The 20,579-nt window shown below is 56.5% G+C and overlaps 2 protein-coding genes across 11 annotated transcripts in view; one reads left to right on the forward strand and one right to left on the reverse strand.

The window, feature by feature from the left end:
* The first annotated feature begins 1,025 nt into the window (after positions 1-1,025).
* On the forward strand, positions 1,026-15,193 carry MAFF (MAF bZIP transcription factor F). 3 transcript variants are annotated; one of them, XM_055374623.2, is made up of 4 exons: positions 1,026-1,357; positions 4,746-4,894; positions 12,506-12,572; positions 13,103-15,193. In XM_055374623.2, the coding sequence occupies exons 3-4, from the start codon at positions 12,537-12,539 to the stop codon at positions 13,559-13,561; spliced, it is 495 nt and encodes a 164-aa protein (XP_055230598.1). In that variant the 5' UTR covers positions 1,026-1,357; positions 4,746-4,894; positions 12,506-12,536; the 3' UTR covers positions 13,562-15,193. The 3 variants fall into 3 exon arrangements, with proteins under 3 accessions (XP_055230598.1, XP_030861469.1, XP_004063513.3); XM_031005609.3 differs by lacking the exon at positions 4,746-4,894 and having other exon boundaries at positions 1,026-1,383; XM_004063465.5 differs by lacking the exon at positions 4,746-4,894.
* Positions 15,194-17,808: 2,615 nt separating this feature from the next.
* TMEM184B (transmembrane protein 184B) overlaps positions 17,809-20,579 on the reverse strand; it is a 52,924-nt gene continuing 50,153 nt past the window's right edge. For 5 of the 8 annotated variants that reach the window (XM_004063462.4, XM_019018260.4, XM_019018261.4 and 2 more), the window contains one exon: positions 17,809-20,233. In XM_004063462.4, the coding sequence (XP_004063510.3) occupies positions 19,992-20,233 (242 nt within the window). In that variant the 3' untranslated portion in view covers positions 17,809-19,991. Of the gene's footprint in view, positions 20,270-20,579 lie in introns of all 8 variants that reach the window. The other 3 variants (XM_063704746.1, XM_055374625.2, XM_055374624.2) reach the window with 1 other exon arrangement.

Below are 20,579 nucleotides of genomic sequence, written 5' to 3' on the forward strand. Positions count from 1 at the left end.
ATGGTCCCAGCTACTTGGGAGGCTAAGGTGGGAGAATGGCTGGAGTCCAGGAGAAGGAGGTTGCAGTGAGCCGAGATTGTGCCACTGCACTCCAGCCTGGGTGACAGAGTGAGACCCTGTCTCGAAAAAAAAAAAAATTCAGAGGTGAAGACTGCTTTAACCAGGGTGGTCAGGAAATGTCTCTCTGAGGCAGTGACATCCGGGCTGACGTGAAAGATGAGAAAGAGTCAGGCAAGTGAACAGAAGACCAGACAGCCAGTGCCAAGGGCCTGTCGCAGGAATGAGCTTGGTATGTTTGGGGGACAGAAAGAAGGGCACTGTGGCCGAAGAGCAGTGGATGAGGAGAGAGTGGCCAAAGGAGGTGTGTAAACAACCTGAGCTTTGTTTTGAGAAGAACATTGGCTGGTATAGAAAGAAAGACTTTGGAGGCAAAGTAGGGAGCCTATCTATCCGGAGGCTGCTGCCATCGTCCGGGTAAGCTGATGGTGCCGAGACCAGGTGCCATGACTGGAGGTGGTGAGAAATGGTCCTATGCAGGAGACCTGGAGACACCGCTAGCTTGAGTCCTGAGGTGGGGAGGAAGGGAGAGGGAGGGATGGAGCCAGGCTCCAAGGTTTTGGCTTGAGCAGCTGAGATGGGGTGGCAAGGGAGCAGAGGTAGGGCTGACGATCAGGAGCGGTTTTTGGGCCGAGTCCTCTGCAGTCCCCATCTGACACCCACTGGATGCGCAGAGTGGGCAGCTGGCTATGAGTCTGGAACTCAAGAGAAGCTGTTCGCTCCGGAAATACAAACCTGGGGCTCATAGCCATATAAATGTCATTTAAAGCCACGGGACTGGATGAGATCATTAAGGCAGAAGGTCTAGGTCGAAAGAAGAGGGCCAGGACCACTACCTGTAAAATGAGCCAATGACACCTACACCCACGGGGCTCTCGCGAGGTGTCACGTGAACGCACCCAGCGAGCCCTGGAACCAGGCAGAGAATCGCGGCAGCCCTGGGGGCGGGGCTTCCAGGGGGCGGGGTCATACAGGGGCGGGGCGAGGGACCAAGCGGCCGCTCCTGGCCGGAGGGCGGCCGGGTCGGTGACGTCACCGCATGACTGGGTTTTTATGAATGAAAGGAATCCTGTGAGTGAGTAATTCCGGGAAGCTCGCCTTACAACTCCGCGCGGCCTCGGCCCCCTGCGCCGCCCGCCCCACAACAAAACTCAGCGCAGCGCTCCCGGACGCCCGGTTCAGAGCGACCTGCGGCTCAGAGCGGAGGGGAGACTGACCAGAGCGCGGATCGGGACAGCGGCCGGGACAGCGGCGAGACGCGCGTGTGTGAGCGCGCCGGACCAAGCGGGCCCAGAAGCGGGTGAGGAACGCGGGGCCAGGAGGACGGTGCGTGGGACCCCAAGGCGGCAGGGTTTCTGCGTCCCGGGATGCGCCTGGGGTGGGCGCCCGGGCCCGATCCGTCGGGGCTCCCGGAGCTCCATCGCCCGGACGGCTCGGGGCGGGGAGAAGGGAGCGGCCGTCCCGGGGACGCCGAGGACGGGGCCGAGGCCAGCTCGGGGGAGTGGGGGTGGAGACGGGGCCCCTTCCCGGGGCGCGGGCGGGTAGGCGGCGGCGCCGGGAGGAAGGGGCAGCGCAGGCCGGCGATCTCCGCGTCCGCCCGGCGGAGGCGGGGGCGCTGTGCTCCTACGTGACTCGGTGGGAACAGGCCCTGGCCCGGCGCCCGCGGGCGGTGCGTGCGCGGTTTGTTTACGTCCGAGGGCGGGCGTGTGTTCCCTGGCGGGTGGCCTGGGTATCCTGCCCGGTGCGTGCGTGCGCTGTGTACCTCGGGGGGCGTGTGTGCGTGTGTTGTGCTTGTGTGTGCGTGTCCGCGCGCGCGCTCCCTGGGGCCTGTACACCGGCAGTGTGTACCTCGGAGAGGGCGTGCCCTGGGCCGGCCACCGGAGTAAACGCGGAACAAGGACCCGAGCGAAGGAAGCGGACCCGTGCGTCTTCGCACGGGGTCTGGGAATTCTGGCCCGGGCCGCCCCAGTCCTACTACCCGGGGCTGTCCGTCCCCGGCTCTCCCCGGAGTTTCCCAGGGCCTCCGCCACGTGACCCCGGTGTTTGTCTCCCGCCCAGAGCCCGCGCCCGCAGCCACAGGGTGGGGCAAGGTATCAAAGACCCCACCCAGCTGAGCTAGGAGTGAGGGGTGTGACTTGGCACCCTGGTGGATCTGGTAACAAAGTGAGTTGGAGCCCAGGTTCTTGTCCCCAGATTTTGGGGCTTCCTGGGGAGGGAAGAACCAAGGGACTCTCGTTCGTCCCCAGGGTTGCCCATCCCCTCAGTCCCATGAGAACAGGAAGGGCCAGAAAACCTTGACTGCAAGGGTGCAGGGCAGGGAGAGGACCACAGGCTTTTAGCTAGTCCGGGTTCTGGAGGCTGTACCTGCTAGGTCGTGGAGGATGGGGCGGAGCCGGTTTCCGCTCTCCTGGTAGTTTCAGTTCACAAGTGGGACTAGTGAGACTAGACTGACCTACAGCTGGACGCCGGAAGCTAGCTGAGGCTCTGAGCCAGCCGACAGACCTCGAGTCCTCACCCTGGGCCAGGCAGGGTCAGTAGGCAGTGGGGATAGAACTCTGACTGCACGAAGGGTTAATGAGTGAGGGGTGGGGCCTGACCTAGCCGCCACCCACCCACTCACCCAATAGCCCTGCAGAAAGCACCTGTTTGTCGTAGCCGCCTGCGGGATGGGCTGGGGGCTAGAGATTCCTTGGTCTTAATCCACCTTCCCCCTCCACCCACCCACCCACGGTCTATGGAATCGTGGGAGGGGAGCAATTGAACTTGCTAGGGTGAGGAACCAATGATCTTTTGACTTTGGATCTTTGAACCCTGGGTGAGCTCTGCTACAGCAGCCGGGACCCTCAGTGTTCCCATCTACCACTGGGAACTAGGCAACAGCCAGGATGGCAGGATGGTGGGTAGAAGGGGGAAGCTCTGGAAGTCTCTGCAGACAGCGTATTTTCCAGGCGAATTGTGGAAGAGAAAGCAGGGCTGACAGCCCCATGCCAGGAGCTGGGGGTACCCAAGAGTAGGTGGGGTTTGAGTCAGGAGGGTTGGGGCCAGGAGCACAGGAAGCAGACAGGCCCACCCTCAAAGCTGGGCAGGAAACATTCCAAAGTAGGGCCTGGGGTCAGGGGATGAGGGGAAGTGGCTGGTTGACTCAGTCCCAGATGGAAAGTTAGCACTGAGAAGTTTAACTTCCCATTGAATCACCCCTGGGCCCTGCATTGCCACTGGGCCCTTGTCCTGGACCAGATGCCAGGGATGAGATGAACAGACCAGATCCGGAGACTGCCCTCTGGGAGCTTACAGCTCAGCAGCGGACACAAAGTTGAAAAAAGATCCACAGAAGTAAATGCAAAACACAGCTTAGATGGGTGATGTGAGGGAGAAGTCACTGTGGTTTGAAAGTACATAACAGCACTCTGACTTAGCCAGGGCAATCAAGGAAGGCTTCCCTGGGGAGGTGACTAGTGTGCTGAGTCTGATAGAGTGGTGGTTGTCTGTGAAGCCCTTGAAGGCAGGAGCTGTGATTCACTTCAGGGTGTCCAGGGCCCAGCACAGAGCCTGGAACATAGTAGGTGCTTCTTGGATGTTTGCTGATTGAATGAATGAGCCCTGGATCCCTGTCCTCTAAGAGCTCCACAACACATGGAGAAAAAGGCCTGGGAACCCCAGAGAAACAGGAAGCCAGGGCAGGGGCTGGGGGAATCTTGAAGCAGTCTCCCAAAAGCGAGCAAATCCTTCAGGACTCAGGCAACTTCCTCCCTCACACACACAGGCATGCACTGCCCGCTTGTCCCTTTGGGAAACATTCAGGGATAGCAGAATTTGCTGTCTGTTCATTCGTTAGCATATGATCCTGGGAGAGAGTGGACAGGAATATGGTTGAGGCCTGAGGACCCTACTGTGTTGGCTTGCGGGGAGGCTGGCATTGCAGGGTTTTGAAATGGGCCAAGCACGGACAGGCTCGTGGGTTTGTGTCAGTAGTGATTCCTCTGACAGCTCTTGGGGGAGGATCAATGATGGGGATTGGAGACGGAGGGCAAGGCAAGAGGCTGGTGAGCAGGCGGTTGTGGTCATGGTCCAGATGAAGGAGGAAGTGGTCTGTGGCTGTGCAGGTGGAGAAGAGGGCTAGTCTGATAGTCTGGTAGTTTGTGTCTCGTGCCTCCACCTCCAGGAAGCCTTCACCGCTTTCCTTTCCCTACCTCCATTCTGCTGGTGGTCTTGGAGCTCTGGGCCAGAATCTGAAACTCTAAACTCGGAGATAGTCATTGTTGGAAGGTACCTTAGGCTCGGAGGAGGTTTGGCATATTGGGAAAACTGAGGCCCAGAGAGAGGGAGTGCCATACCTGAAGCCACACAGCGAGTGTGAGAGGGTACCTGAACTGGGGCTGGAACCCCAGGCCGTTGCTTCTCTGTGGTGCTTGGTTCTTCCAGCCTTGCTCCCCTTCCAGCAGGGAGGAGGCTCCAGCAGTGCTGGCTGCCAAGAGCTAGGAAAACACATTTTTTCCCTCTGTCCTCACAGAGCGAGCAGAATGGCTCAGCAGCCAGAAAGGAGCCCATGCCAGTGGGTGGGCCTTCTACAGGATGTCTCTGGAGTGGACTGGTGGGGCCAGGGAGGGGGACGTTGGAGGCTTGTGGCTGCTGACTGGACAAGGCAGTTGTCAGTCCCTCAAGAGTCACCTCTCTCCTTATGCCTCCAGAAGACGTCATGAACCTGCAGACCCTGGAGGTCAGCTCTGCTGCCTTCCAAGGGAAGAAGCCAGGGAGAGGTGGTGGTGGCCGACAGAAGACAGAGGACCCCTGGGTTCCAGTCCGCCACGGCTACCAAACAGTGGCTTGGTTGCCTCAGGTGCTGAACAGGGGATCGGATCAGCTACTATTTCTCAGGCCCAGGGTCAGCCAGCCTGGCAAAGGCAGAGGACCCAGGCCCTTTGGCAGCCCCTGGCCTGGGGTTGGCAGCGGAAAGCCTGAGGTTACCAGAAAGTTCCCCCTTCTTGTGACTTTCCCCCTGTGATTGCCTGACTGCTGAGCTAGGACATTCCTGGGCAAACGTGGGTGCCTCAGCTGACATCCAGGATGCGGTTGAGGGGGCTGAGGCTCGGACAGGATGGTTCCATCTCTCAGGCCTGGTCTGGAGGCAGTGTTGAGGATTCTAGGCTGTGTCCAAGCTCAGGAGAAAACAGTTCTGTGCTGAGAAAGACTCAGGGGCTGTGGCCTGCCTCACTGGGAATTGGTGCTGTGTGTGGTTAGTGATGTCTCTGTTGCTTGTGGATAGTGGGATGATGGTGAGGTGAGGTGATCTTTCTTGCCTATGCCTCCTTTTTTTTTTTTTTTTTTTGATGGAGTCTCGCTCTGTTGCCCAGGCTGGAGTCCAGTGGCTTGTTCTCAGCTCACTGAAACCTCCACCTCCCAGGTTCATGCAATTCTCCTGCCTCAGCCTCCCTAGTAGCTGGGACTATAGGTGTGCGCCACCACACCCGGCTAATTTTTGCTTTTTTTTTTTTTTTCTTTAGTAGAGACAGGATTTCACCATGTTGGCCAGGCTGTTCTTGAACTCCTGGCTGCAGATGATCTGCCCACCTTGGCCTCCCAAAGTGCTGGGATTACAGGCGTGAGCCACCACGCCTGGCCTTGCCTAAGCCTTCATATTTTACACACTAAGATTATTGTGATTATTCCCACTTAGCAAGGAATCCAGGACTCAGTAAAAATGACTTGTGCATGAGGCCAGACTGTGCCTCTGAGGTTCTGTATCAGCCGCAACACCCAAAGGGCAGTTGATTAACTTGCGTGGGGAGAGGCTTCCCTTCTCCCATTGGGTCTTTCTGTGTAGCTCAGGTGGCCAAGCATCACTGCACGTGCCAGCTCCCCAAACGGCTGGTAAGAGGGCCTGGATACTTAGCTGTAACTTGCAAATCGTATCCCTAGCGGGCCCAACACAAATCCTGGAGAATCAGAGCTGGGGTGGCCTTGGAAACTGGCAAGTCCAGCTTCATCTTCACAGAGCTAGGGAAACAGGGCCCAGGGAGGTCGCCCTGCCAGGGCCACACAGGGAGGAGGTGTGTGGCTCCATGTGGCCTCAGGCCTGAATTCTATTATTATTATTATTATTATTTTTGAGACGGAGTCTTGCTCTGTCACCCAGGCTGGAGTGCAGTGGCGTAATCTCGGCTCACTGCAAGCTCCGCCTCCCGGGTTCACGCCATTCTCCTGCCTCAGCCTCCCCAGTAGCTGGGACTACAGGCGCCCACCACCACGCCCGGCTAATTTTTTTTTTAAGAGGCCGGGTCTTGCTTTGTCACCCAGGGAGTTCAGTGGCAGGATCACAGCTCACTGCCGCCTTGAATTCCTGGGCTCAAGGGTTCCTCCTGCCTCAGCCTCCTGAGTAGCTGGGGCTACAGGTGTGCACCACTGCACCCGGCTAATCTTTTTATTTTTTGGAGATGGAGTCTAGCCATCTTGCCCAGGTTGGTCTTGAACTCTCAGGCCTGAATTCTACCCCATGCTGGCTGTATGAGCCTGGACTACTCTATTGTCCTCTCTGGGCATTACCTCAGGGTTGGGCGAACCAGGGAGGTGACAGTGTGAAGGGACCAGGTTTCAGTCCTGGGCCTTTGCAGCTATTCATTCACACCTATTGTGTGACTTCAGGCAAGTGCTGCCCCTCTCTGGGTCTCTCCCTCCCCTTGGGTAAAGTGAGGAGGCAGGACCTGATGGCCTCTAAGGGCCTTTCCTGCAGTTCCCTGTGTGACCCCAGCCAGCTGGGAGATGCTAAATCAGAGCGAGACCCCAGTGCTGGCTACAGGCCTGACCCCTCCTGGACAGACAGCAATTCTAACCTCCCAGGTGCTCACTGACCTCTACAGTGTATACCACTTGATTCCACCAAAACCCTGCGAGGCAGGTATTGTTCTGATCCTTTAGATGGGAAAGTGGAGGCCCAGAGAGATGGAGTGGCTCACCCCAGGTCACACAGCCTGAGAAAACAGAGATGCGACTTAAACCCAAGCTTGACTCCCAATCCAGTGCTCCTTTCCCTGTTTCCCACACCCCACCTTTGGGCCCAAAGTCACGTGGATGGGATCCCCTCTGCTCTCTTCCCATTTGCCTAACATCTGTACAGTCTCTGCCAACAGGCCCAAGGAAGCAGCTGGAGAGGAGGAAGAATTAGAGACAGGGCCAGGAGGTACTGAACTACGTTTCGGCTTGGAACTTGGTTTGGACAGTGACAAGCTGGGTGATGGCATCAGAGACTCTGACCATCCACCCTTCCCCAGTGCCTGCTCCCTGCCAGGTCTTGAGATGGGTGGCCTCAAGCACCCAGAGCTGACTCAGCCTCTCCCTGTCTGGCGGAGAGACAGCAAGGAAATACAACCCATTACACACAGGGGTGGGGGTCCCTAACAAGTCCTAGGGATCACGGAGGGCTTCCTGGAGGAGGAGATGTCTACACCCAGGGCAGAAGGATGAGTAGGAGTCTGCCAAACAAAGTAGAGGGGAGTGAGGGGAGAGAAATGTCATGGGGTGGGAGGTGGCTCAGAGGCAAGAAAGCGCGGGTGGGAGGAAGTGAAAGAAATTCTGTGTGGCTGGAGCACAGAGTGGAGGTGGCAGTGGTGGGAAATGGGCGTGGGGCTGGACACACAGGGCCTGGGGTGCTGTGAGGGTGGGTCTGGACTCCATCCTTAGGATAGTAGGGAACCATGGAAGGTTTTTTTTTTTGTTTGCTTGTTTGTTTTTGTGTTTGTTTTTGAGATGGAGTATCACTCTGCCGCCCAGGCTGGAGTGCAGTGTCGCGATCTCAGCTCACTGCAAGCTCCACCTCCCGGGTTCACGCCATTCTCCTGCCTCAGCCTCCTGATAGCTGGGACTACAGGTGCCCGCCACCACACCTGGCTAATTTTTTGTATTTTTTAGTAGAGACGGGGTTTCACCATGTTAGCCAGGATGGTCTCAATCTCCTTACCTTGTGATCTGCCCGCCTCAGCCTCCTAAAGTGCTGGGATTATAGGCATGAGCCACCTCGCCCAGCTGAACCATGGAAGGTTTTAATCTGGCTGGTGGCATGGTCAGATTCTCGTGGTGCAAAGATTGTCCAGCTGCTGTGTGGGGATGAGCTGAGACCAGCAGGGAGGCGTGCTGGGACCTCCCCAGGTGTGTGTAGGGTGGTGAGGGTGACCACTTAAGAGGCCTGCATTGGGTTGGGCGTGGTGGCTCACACCTGTAATCCCGGCACTTCAGGAGGCCGAGGCAGGTGGATCACCTGAGGTTAGGAGTTCAAGACCAGCCTGACCAATATGGTGAAACTCTGTCTCTACTAAAAATACAAAAATTAGCTGGGCATGGTGGTGGGCGCCTGTAGTCCCAGCTATTCAGGAGGCTGAGGCAGAGCTAATCGCTTGAACCCAGGAGGCGGAGGTTGCAGTGAGCTGAGATCCTGTCACTGCACTCCAGCCTGGGCGACAGAGCGAGACTCCATCTCAAAAAAAAAAAAAAAAAAAAAGGCCTGCATTGAAGGGTAGGATCGGTGAGGTTGACATGTAAACGTCTCCAGATAGTGTCTGAAAGGTCAGGGTAGCCAGCAGTCCTATGACTTTTCCAGGTAGGATGGGAGTGCACAGAGGCCCCCAAGGAGAGCTAGGTGGGCAGCCAGGGCCTGAGCCCGCTAGGATTTGGAGTGCTAGGCAGGGAAACTGAGGCCAGAGCCCAGGCTAAGCCGGCATGTTCAGCAGTGGGGGTTGCAGCTCAGGGGTCACCCCATGAAGCCACTGGTCTTCACCGTGGATCCGCACAGGGGTCTAAAGCTGCCTGGGTCCTGACCTGGCACTCTGGGTCCACCCAGCTACCCCCAGCGAAACCTGGGTGACTCCTAAGACTCTCCTGCTTAAGGGCCACAGTGGCTGCCCCTGTCAGGGGATCTCTGCAAGCGCCAACTTCCTTCTGTCCCACTCCTTCCTTCCCTCTGAGCTGCCAGACCCCCTGACTGTGTGGGCTGGGAGGAGCTGGGGAGTTTCCTGAGAAGCCCTGGACTGTCCCCACCTCGGCCTGAGTCACACGGAGAACTCAGCAAGGATTCCTTGAGCATCTGCGAGGTGCCAGGCGCGGTTCTAGGCATGGGGGAGGCCGCGGTGAATTAGGTATAAGTTCTGCCCTCATGGAGCTGTCATTCTAATCGGGGGGTTGGGAGGGACAGACACTGAACAAACACCCACCATATATGTGAGTGATGACAATTACACATGGGGAAACCTGAGGTGGGGAAGGGACACAGGGAGAGAGTGTGTGTGTGTGTGTGTGTGTGTGTGTCCGTGTGTGTATCAGGGGTTGCAAATTCTAAATTGAGTGAACATGAGGTTTGAAGAGACCTCAGGAGGTGATGGAGCAAACTTTGTGGATATCTAGGGAACAAGGATGCCAGCAGAGGCCATGCATCGTGGCTCATGCCTATAATCCCAACACTTTGGGAGGCGGAGGCAGGCGGATCGCTTGAGCCAAGGAGTTCAAGACCAGCCTGGGCAACATGATGAAACTCTGTCTGTACAAAAAGTACAAAAATTGGCCAGGTGTGGTGGCATGCACCTATAGTTCCAGCTACTAGGGAGGCTGAGGTAGGAGGACCACTTGAGCCTGGGAGTTTGAGGCTGCAATGAGCTGTGATCGTGTCACTGCACTCCAGCCTGTAACAGAGTGAGTGAGACCCTGTATAAAAAACAAAAACAAAAACAAAAACGCCAGCAGAGGGACCAGCCAGTGCAAAGGCCCTGGAGAGGAGCGTGCATCCTGTGTTGAGGAACGGCGGGTATGGCTGAGGCAGGGGAAACAAAAGGAAGCCAAGTAGGGCTGAGGTTGGAGAGGGGATGCTGGGGAGCACTTTCTTTTTTTTTTTTTTTTTTCAGACGGAGTCTCACTCTCGCCCAGGCTGGAGTGCAGTGGCACAGTCTTGGCTCACTGCAACCTCCGCCTCCCGGGTGCAAGCGATTCTTTTGTCTCAGCCTCCCAAGTAGCTGGGACTACAGGCACGTGCCACCATGCCCGGCTAATTTTCGTATTTTTAGTAGAGACGGGGTTTCACCATGTTGGCCAAGCTGGTCTCGATCTCCTGACCTCATGATCCACCCGCCTTGGCCTCCCAAAGTGCTGGGATTACAGGCGTGAGCCACCGCGCCCGGCCACTGGGGATCACTTTCTGCAGCACTTTGTGGGCCAAGGTGACAACTCTGGCTTTACTCCAGTGAGCCGTGGGAAGGTCCTGAGAGAGGTGTGACATGAGCTGACTTAACACAGCTACCTGTGTCACCCAGGGGGAAAGTGAGGCACAGAAAGAGTGGCTGACCTACCAGAACCACACAACTAGAGAGCGAGACCACCCCCAAAAGGCCCCAGGTGTGCCTGGCACCTAGGTCCATGTGCTTTCCATTTCTGCACCTTGTCCCCGGGAGACACCCCGGTCCTGCCAGAATGTGTCAGAGGCTGAGCCAACCCGTGAGGTCAACCCTGCAGACAGCTCAAGGAACCAGGACTTGGACCTGGCTTTTGCCCTCTGCTGTCCACAAAACTGGATGATGCTCTTTCCGATACGGTACCTGTTTATAGGATGCTACAGCTCAGATCACAAAGCATCTTCCTTTGTTTTCTTTTTATTTATTTTTTTTGAGATGGAGTCTCACTCTGTCACCCAGGCTCCCAGGCTGGAGTGCAGTGGTGCAATCTCGGCTCACTGTAACCTCCACCTCCTAGGTTTAAGCAATTCTCCTGCCTCAGCCTCTCAAATAGCTGGGACTACAGGCGTGCACCACCACGTCTGGCTAATTTTTGTATTTTTGGTAGAGACGAGGTTTCACCATGTTGGCCAGGCTGGTCTCGAACTCCTGAACTCAGGTGATCTGCCCGCCTCAGCTTCCTGAAGTGCTGGGATTACAGGCGTGAGCCACCGCGCCCAGCCTATCTTCCTTTATTTTCCTTGGCTTCTTATCACTGCCCCCTCCCCTTGGAGACAGATGAGAAAACTCAGGTTCTCATGGCGGAGAACCTGAGAGGAATGGCAAAGTAGATCCTATCAGCTAGAGACAGAGAGGACTGCTGCTTTAAAGGGGACTTTGGGAGATGGTCCCCTTCTCCAGCCCAGAGCAATGACCACTGACCCTCCATGAGTTTTATTCACCTTTTTCTCCCCATTACCAAATACATGTTTGGCAAAGAGCTCAATAAATAGTTGTTGAAGGAGCATGTGGCTGTCAGGCCTGTGAGAGGGAGGATTAGGAGATGAGAGGCCCTCACTCGTCTAGGGATGGCTGCCCCATCTGCCTAGGGCATGCTGAGTTAGTATGGGGCAGCCTCAGGAGGTTGGGAAAACTTTCCCAAAACAGAGGTCTAGATGAAGGAGGCCTGGGGAGAGAGGGGACTGGCTGATGTTGTATCTTACGGGGTGCCGGATGGGCTTTGTGTAAAGGCATTTACTGGTGCACATATGCTGTGTGTACTTTTCTGTATGTAGGTTATACTTTAAGAAAAGTTCTGAAAAATCGGCTGGGCACAGTGGCTCACACCTGTCCAGCACTTTGGGAGGCCGAGGCGGGTGGATCACCTGAGGTCAGTAGTTCAAAACCAGCCTGGCCAACATGGCGAAACCCTGTCTCTAAAAATAAAAATAAAAATAAACTAAAAATACAAAAAATTAGCTGGGCGTGGTGGCAGGCACCTGTAATCCCAGCTACTTGGGAGGCTGAGGCAGGAGAATCGCTTGAACACGGGAGGCGGAGGTTGCAGTGAGCCAAGATCGTGCCCCTGCACTCCAGCCTGGGTGACAGAGTGAGACTCTGTCTCAAAAAAAAAAAAAAAAAAAGAAAGAAAGAAAAAGAGAAAGAAAAGTTCTGAAAAATCAAATCAAAGGCACATGTCCAAGCCCCATGTGGAAGAATGGTCAGGAGAGGGACATCTATTCATTTGGTGCACACTTACTGAGCCATCTACTATATACCAGGCACTGATTTAGGCATATTGATGCCGTGGTGAGACAGGGAAGGCCTCTGCCTTCATTGGCTTCCGTTTTGGTGAAAGAGGAGTGGGAAGGAGAAACAAATCATAGATGAGGAACCAAGCATGAGAAATGCAGAAGAGGTGACTGTTACAAGGGTTAATAGGCGGGGTTATGTGATGTGGCACAAAGAGGCGTTTAGCCAGAATGGTCAAAGAGGACCTCTTGAGGAGGTGACATTGGGCAAAGACCTAAATAATGAGAAGTCACCATGGGGCTAGAACAGTAAACAGAACAGCATGTGCACAGCTCCCGCGGCTGGAAGGAGCCATTCAAGGAGGCCTGTGGACCAATGTGGAGAGGAAGGTGGCAGGTATGAATCAGTTCTAAGATAGCAGAGGCCTTGAATGGCAAGGTAGTGAGTTTGGATTTTATTCTAAATGGGAAAACAAAAACAAAACAGTGACTTTGACCTCGTTTCTACCCTAGGTCTGCAGCCCAGAGGGCACCTTCTGCAAACATGTCTGTGGATCCCCTATCCAGCAAAGCTCTAAAGGTGAGGAGGCAGCCTCTGTCAACCCAGTGAAGCCCTCCCTCCCTGCCCATGCAGAGCCTCCTCATCCCAACTTCCCCTTCTTTCCTGGAATCCCCTGGGTGGCTCAGCAGGCACCAGGCCTTCATGATGCCAAAGGGAAGGGCCACAGCCATGGGCTGGGAACAGGAGGCCTGGGCTCTGGTCACAGGCTGCATGTCCCTGGGGTAGGTCACTTCCCTCTCCAGGCCTCCTTCCCCATCGGGTCAATGTCCCCTGGGGCATTCAAAGGTGCTTTCCGGCCTGGGTTTCTCTAGCTGAGTCCAGGGCTTGGCGCTAGGTTAGAATTCAGGCTGAGCCCCAGGGTGGCCTCCTTTTGTGTACCGATCCTAGTCTGGCCCGGTTTCCCCTTCCCGGATTCCTGCTCCCCTTCGGGGTTTTGGATCAAGTCCACCCACCACCTCGGCGGCTAAGGCGGTGAAAGAGGAACACCGACGGTGGAGCGGGGGGGCCCGTCCCCAGTCCCCTGGACCTCAGTTTCCTCATGCCCGCAGATCAAGCGAGAGCTGAGCGAGAACACGCCGCACCTGTCGGACGAGGCGCTGATGGGGCTGTCGGTGCGCGAGCTGAACCGGCATCTGCGCGGGCTCTCCGCCGAGGAGGTGACACGGCTCAAGCAGCGGCGCCGCACACTTAAAAACCGTGGCTACGCCGCCAGCTGCCGCGTGAAGCGCGTGTGCCAGAAGGAGGAGCTGCAGAAGCAGAAGTCGGAGCTGGAGCGCGAGGTGGACAAGCTGGCGCGCGAGAACGCCGCCATGCGCCTGGAGCTCGACGCACTGCGCGGCAAGTGCGAGGCGCTGCAGGGTTTCGCGCGCTCCGTGGCCGCCGCCCGCGGGCCCGCCACGCTCGTGGCGCCGGCCAGCGTCATCACCATCGTCAAGTCCACCCCGGGCTCGGGGTCTGGCCCCGCCCCCGGCCCGGACCCCGCCCACGGCCCGGCCTCCTGCTCCTAGTGCCCGCCCCCGCCATGCCTCAGCCACGCCCCTCCGGCCTCAGCTCCCTCCCCAAAGTGCCTGAGCGCCGCCTCTGTGCCCAGGTCCCATTTCTCTGCAGCACTGGCCCCTTGGTGCACACACATTCCCTTCGTGGGCCCTGTCTTCCTCTTACAGCCCCCAAAACTGGGACCGAATGACCCTGGGAAGGGGAACTTGGGTAGGTTGGGGATGGGGCAGAGGTCTGGATCTGGGATCGCCCTTGGCTGAAAGTTCAGCCTTTTTAGATTGAGAGATACAGAGCCGGCTTAGAGAACAGCTGTTGGGGGAGAAGAGGGCACCCCTCATCTTGGAAACTGCTCTTATTGTGCCAATATGCCCTCCAAACCCTCCCAGGATTCAAAGCTAGGTTTGGCTGTCTGTGACTTACGGGGCCATCCTGCTGAGAAATTGCACTGAAGAGATGCCCCCACCTCTGGTTGGGCCTGGGGGTGCCTGGCCTTCCAAAACTAAAAGAGTGGGTGGGAAGACTAGTGAAACCCAGTTCACAGATGGGGAAACAGGCCTGAGGTCACATTTCACTTAGTGGTTGTGTTGGGACCAAAACCTGGGTTTCCTCACTGCTGCCCTAAGATTCCAGCCATGGTTTTCAGGGGGACAGTGGACAGGGACTCAGAAATGTGGTGGGAGGGCCTCCCTGGCTTGGGAGACCGCTCTCTGCAAGGGAGGGGGAGAGAAGCAGAGGGAGAGAGAAGGTGACACGGATGGAAGAGTGGGAAGGAGCTGGCCTGGCTCAGCCCTAGGCTGTCCCTGCAGCCAGGGTGTCCGGGGGCTGGCCAGTCAGAGAAAGGGGGCCATGGACTGCTGTGGCAAATAGGGAGACAAGGAGACAGACCCTGCAGTCCTACTACAGTCTGGAGTGGGGTCCTAAGAAGAAGGGTCCCACCTCAACCCCTGTTGGTGTCCACTGTGGGGTGGGGGCTGACCCCTGCCTTTGATTGTCATTCTCCTGGGAAGCCCAGTCTCAGTCCCTCCCCCAACACTGTCCACATTGCCCCTCCCCACTGTTTATTTATTGCACGGATCTAAGTTATTCTCCCCAGCCAGAGCCCGAGCTCCTGCTCCCTGGGAAAAGTGGCGTATGGCCCTGAGCTGGGCTTTATATTTTATATCTGCAAATAAATCACATTTTATCTTATATTTAGGGAAAGCCGGAGAGCAACAACAAAAAATGTTTAAGCCGGGCGCGGTGGCTCACATCTGTAATCCCAGCACTTTGGGAGTCCAAGGAGGGGGATCGCTTGAGTCCAGGAGTTTGAGACCAGCCTGGACAACATGGTGAAACCCTGTCTCTACAAAAAATACAAAAATTAGCCATGCGTGGTGGCTCATGCCTGTAGTCCCAGCTACTTGGGAGGCTGAGGCAGGAGGATCACTTAAGCCCAGAAGGCAGAGGTTGTAGTGAGCTGAGATCGCACCACTGCACTCCAGCCTGGGCAACATAGCAAAATCCTGTCTCAAAAAAAAGTTAAAAAATATTGCCCGGCTCCTAGAATTTATTTATTTCCTGACTTACAGCAAGCGAGTTATCGTCTTCTGTATTTTGTAGACTTTCTAAATAAAGTCAAATTCTTTTTTTCCACAGAGAATAAACGTGTATCCTGGACTATGTTTTTTGGCGAGGGGTGTCTAAAATGGGGTTCTGTTTTCAACCCCTTAGGGCTTCTGGTGGCGGGGAGGGCTAGTGCACATCACCAGCTATTGCACAGGGTATGAGGTGGAGGGGAGATGGCGAGAGAGACCAGTGATGCTGAAACTTCGATGCTTCCTCTTGGTTGCTTAGAGCACAGGAGCTCCTGGGAAGACAAAGCCATGGGCGCAATGAAATTTAGGACTGGATTCTGGCGGAGCATGGTGGCTCACACCTGTAATCCCAGCACTTTGGGAGGCTGAAGCAAGAGGATCATTTGAGACTAGGAGTCCAAGACCAACCTGGGCAACATAGTGACACCCCATCTCTACAAAAAATAAAAAATAATTAGCCACGTGGTGGTACACATGCCTATTGTTCCAGCTACTGAAGAGGCTGAGGTGGGAGGATCACTTGAGGCCAGGAGTTTGAGACCAGGCTGGGCAACATAGCAAGACCCCCCCATCTCTACAAGAAATTTAAAAGTAAGAAAACAGGCCGGGCGCAGTGGCTCACACCTGTAATCCCAGCACTTTGGGAGGCTGAGGCGGGTGGATCATTTGAGGTCAGGAGTTCAAGACCAGCCTGACCAACATGGTGAAACCCCGTCTCTACTAAAAATACAAACAACAACAACAACAACAAAACATGGCCCGGGCGTGGTGGCTCACGCCTGTAATCCCAGCACTTTGGGAGGCTGAGGCGGGCGGATCATGAGGTCAGGAGATCGAGACCATCCTGGCTAACACAGTGAAACCCCGTCTCTACTAAAAATACAAAAAAAATTAGCCGGGCATGGTGGCAGGCGCCTGTAGTCCCAGCTACTCGGGAGGCTGAGGCAGGAGAATGGTGTGAAGCCGGGAGGTGGAGCTTCCAGTGAGCTGAGATCGCGCCACTGGACTCCAGCCTGGGCGACAGAGTGAGACTCCGTCTCAAAAAAAAAAAAAGAAAAAAAAAACAAAAAACAAAAAACAAAAAAACATAGCCGAGTGCGGTGGCGCATGTCTGTAGTCCTGGCTACTCAGGAGGTTGAGACAGGAGAGAATCGCTTAAACCCGGGAAGCGGAGGTTGCAGTAAGCTGAGATCGCGCCACTGCACTCCAGCCTGGGTGACAGAGCAAGACTCCATCTCAAAAAAAAGAAAGAAAGAAAAGAAAACAATCAGCCAGTCATGGTGGTGTGGTTGAGCCCAGGAGTTCGAGGCTGCGGTGAGCTATGATTGCACCACTGCACAATCTAGGTGACACAGACCCTGTCTCAAAAGAAGAAATTTAGGGTTAAATTCCCTGGGCATCCCTTTAGTGAACAGACAGTCCCACCCAGAGAGGAAAAAACCCAGATTTCAGAGTAATTTTTCCAGCACTTTCACATTGAGGTCTGATTTTCTACAGCCAAGTAGAAACTATCTTCCCCATGTTTCGGAATGCCCAGGGAGGCAGGGAGAGTGGCTTTCCCAGCCCCCACCTGCAGGCCTAAACCATAACCCTGTGTCTTGTCCTAGGCCTCAAACTCACTAATTTCAACCCAATCTGCCAGCCCTTCTGGGGCACCCTGAAGAAGGAGTGGAGTGTACTGTGGTCTGTGGGTCACGGCAATTGGGGTTTGAATCTAGGTGTCTGTTCTTAGCTGTGGGATCTTTGGTACTTATTTGGTTTCTTACAGTCTCAGTTTACCATCTGTAAAATGAAGATGCTATGGGGCATTACGTGCGAAAAACCCTGGAGACCTGTGGGGCTGCAGGTTTTAACACTCCGAATACACATTTACAGTGGCACAGACCGAGGTGAGGCCAACTGTATGGCTGGGTATGGGGCTGGCTGGGTATGGGGCCCGCGGGGTAAGGGACCAGTTGGGCGAAGGTTTAGGATTTGAGTCCGGGAAAGGGCCAGATCGCGTAGGTAGGCCGTGTCCACGGGGCTTTCTCCCCTTCTCAGGTTGGGGCTCGGTGCTTTCCCTGCCAAGCCCATGACCCTGAAATGCTGAGCTCAGGCCTGCGGGAAGGGCAGCAGGAAGCTGCGGGAGGACGCAGGCTATTTACCCGCCTCGGGAGGCTGGTGGGAATTCCCCCACCCACACTGCATTCCTGAGTGCTCCCGTCAGCAGCAAGCCAGGCCCCAAGAAGGCATGCGGTACCAGAGAGGCCAGGCACTGTGCCCACAGCCAGCGGCCCCCTGCCCCAGGGTCCCTGGCCCTGAGGGTCCCAGGGTGGAGGATAGTCCCAGGGACGCAGGAAGCTCGTCTGAAAGGGGGATCCCAGGAAATCCTGGGAGATGCCTGCAGGAGCGGGGCTGCCAGCATGTGGGCCCCATGGACCTGGTTGACCAAACAAGGAAGGAGCATCGACCGCCTGCGGCCCGGCCATCCTGGGGTGGGAACTGGCTGGAGGCTGGGGAGACCCTTTGTTCAAGGGGGGCCTGGGCCTTGACCTTGGTCCCTATCAATCCGAACCCCCATCACTGAAAGGTTACATACAGGAAGGAGAGGGTTTCCTAAGCCTCCTGTACCCACAGCCACTCCACCCACCCCAAACCCAAAGCAGGGGGCAGGGAGGAGGAAGGAAAAACCTCACCCACAGGCAGAGATTTCAATACAATCTATATTATCTCATATATATATTTCTTCCTTACTTTATTTGCTCACTTCTGTCACGCATTTAAAATGTCACAGAGACCAAAATAGAGTGGCTTTCTGGTGGAACTCATGGCAGTCATACAACAAGATACAAAACTAGGAGACTCTGTCTTCTCATACATCATACAATTAATTTTTCAAGTATTCTTTATGTACAAAGAGCTACTCTATCTGGAAAGAAAATTAAAAAAAAAAAAAAGACAAGGTAGGTTATGCGTCCTAAGGAGGAGGAGGGGATGGAGCGGTCGGGCACATGTTCCCGTCCCCACAACCCCACAGACCGCTGATTCCCTGCCACTGAGCTCCCCCCACCCTCCACGCAAACAGCAACGCTGGGCAGGTGAAGACCAAGGGGGTGGGAATCAGCAGCACACTTTGGCCTGGAGGGAGAAGGGAAGCCACGTTGGAGAGACAGCTTGGTGAAAGCAGATGGCGGGGCAGGGCCAGGGCTGGTCCTCAGCCTGTGTCTGCACCCACCATCCCGGGCAGCTTAGGCCCAACTGCTCCGCCCCCCGCAAGATGGAAGAGGAGAGCTGGCCTCTGGCACCCACATGCAGGCCTCTGCCACAAGGAAAGGAAGGAGGCCAGGAAGAAGGCTGGGCCCCGACTCTCCTCACAGGTGGCAGGGAGGGAACCTGTTCATTCCAGGAAGGACCAAAAGAAAGAATCCCCAGTGAACACTGGCAGGGTCCCTCTCCCTTACCCTACCAGCTTCTCCAGGTGACTGCAGCCCAAACCCAGGGATAATCTGGGTTTTAAATGCCAGGACACTTTGCCTGTAGGGACACGTGTTGTGACACGAGGCTCTTCCTAAGTCAGGAGCTAGTATAAGCCCAGCCTGCTGGGGGCTCCGGAGGCCCCAGTTCTAGAGGTGTGGAGGGGGAGAGGAGGGGCTTGGCGGTCCTGACCACTCCTGAGGCCTGTCCAAGGGCTGTGGGCCCAGCACTGCAGGATCCTGCGAGTGCCAGCAGCTGAACTAAGAGCCCCAGGGAGCGTGTGGGACAGATGGGGAGCCAGGGAGGGGCGCTTTCATATGTGACTAAGGCACAGAAGAGATGGGCCAGGGGCCAGATGGGGTAAAACACCAGGCCCTGTGTGGATAGGGGCCCCGAGAGGAGTCTGGGACCATTCCCCCCACCTCCCAGCTCCCCACCGTGTGGCCACCCCTCCCGGTCTCCCTGCCGGACTGCCTTCCCCCGGAAGCTGGTCTGAAACGTGGAGACTCAGACCTTTCCCCCGAAACGGGAGGGAGAAGCCCCAAAGAGAGAGAGGACCCAGCGTCAGCCTGGGAAGGAGGGCTGGGAGGCCCTGAGCCCTGGAGCAGCCATGAAGCAAGTGCTCTGCCCAAAGCTATCGAGGAAGGACCCAAGTGAGCCGGCAGTGCGGGCTGTGGGCTGTCCTTGGTAGGCCAGGGGGAAGGGGCATGAGGCAGGCAGAGGTGTGGCCATGACAGGTGGGGATACCCAGGGGCCCAAAAGCCCCTGCTTCAACAGAAGCGGTGCCCAGGGGCCCTGAATGCCCTTCCTGGGTGGGGCCTGTGACTCCTGGTGTCTGGCTCTGATCCTTGCAGCATGCCACAGAGGCCTGGGTCAGGAGGGGAGGACCACAGAGCGCCCACATCCCCACTCCTGCCCGGGGTGAGGTGAATCTAGCACTGGACAAAGGTGGACAGGGGAGGGATGCAGGCGGAAAGAGCCCAGGTCAGACAGGGTATTGCACGGTGTGTGGGGGAGCCACAGCTTGCCGACCTCAGCCTGAGAGTCTCGCGGGGAGGAGGGGCTAGAAGGCTGCAGCCGCTGGTCCACACACAAGCATTGGGGCCTGGGTGCGGCTGGTCCCAGCATGCCCCCAGCACAGGACGGGCAGCAGGGGCATAAGCCTTGCTCCCAGTGTCCTCTGCCCTCGCCCGGGCAGTGCAGGCTGGGCCATGTATAAATATTCCTGAAGGCCCATGGGCGAGCCTGGCTGTCCCCCGTTCCTCTGGAAGCGACATGTGAGTGTTTCTGGTCCAATAAATAAAGGCGGCGTGAGCACTGTGCCAGCTGCCTCCTGGCCTGGTGGTGAGGCTGGAGGTGGGGCACAGCCTGACCATGGCTATGGCGCCAGCACTTCCGCCACTGCAGCCCGCACCTAGAATTCATCATCAGAGCTGAGCAGGAGAGTCTTCTCGTTGTCGCGGGCGCCACTGAGGCTGTGGGAGCGGGAGAGGCCGTGGGCGCCACCACGCCAGGTGGGCCCAGGCTCCAGGGTGGACTGCTGCGTGTACTGCTGGTAGGCAGGTGAGAAGTTGTGGATGGCGTCCTGCACGATGTCGTGCGGGTTCATGGTCTCCTTGAGGCTGCTGGAGATGCTCTTCATGGGGGCACAGCGGCCTGCCGGGCAGGGAGCGGGAGGGGCAGGTGAGGAGGCTGGGACGGTGAGAGGGAGGTGGCTCAGCCCCTGCCCGTGATCCTGGGACAGACACCCCCCAACCCAAAGCTATGCCCTTCAACCACCCCTTCTGGGACAGAGAATGGGGTCCAGGATATGAGAAGGGGCAGGAAAAAATGGACTTCTTTGGCTGCGGAGCCCCAAAGGGAGGCTCGACTGTGAAGAGGAGCAGACATAAACCCCCACTGGGAGCTGGGCTGGCTGCAGGGAAGGGACCCAGGATGGAGACTGGCAAGCTATGGGCAGTGAGCCTAAAATGCCCCAGAGAGGCCAGAGCAGGCTCAGCAC

This window comes from Gorilla gorilla, chromosome 23 (assembly GCF_029281585.2).
Source record: "Gorilla gorilla gorilla isolate KB3781 chromosome 23, NHGRI_mGorGor1-v2.1_pri, whole genome shotgun sequence".
NCBI lineage: Eukaryota > Metazoa > Chordata > Mammalia > Primates > Hominidae > Gorilla > Gorilla gorilla.

Excerpts from the sequence above, each read along its gene's own strand:
- MAFF (XM_031005609.3), top strand. The coding sequence starts at position 12,537 with ATGTCTGTGGATCCCCTATCCAGCAAAGCTCTAAAG. Across the intron at positions 12,573-13,102 it reads TATCCAGCAAAGCTCTAAAG|ATCAAGCGAGAGCTGAGCGA; the intron begins GTGAGGAGGCAG and ends TCATGCCCGCAG.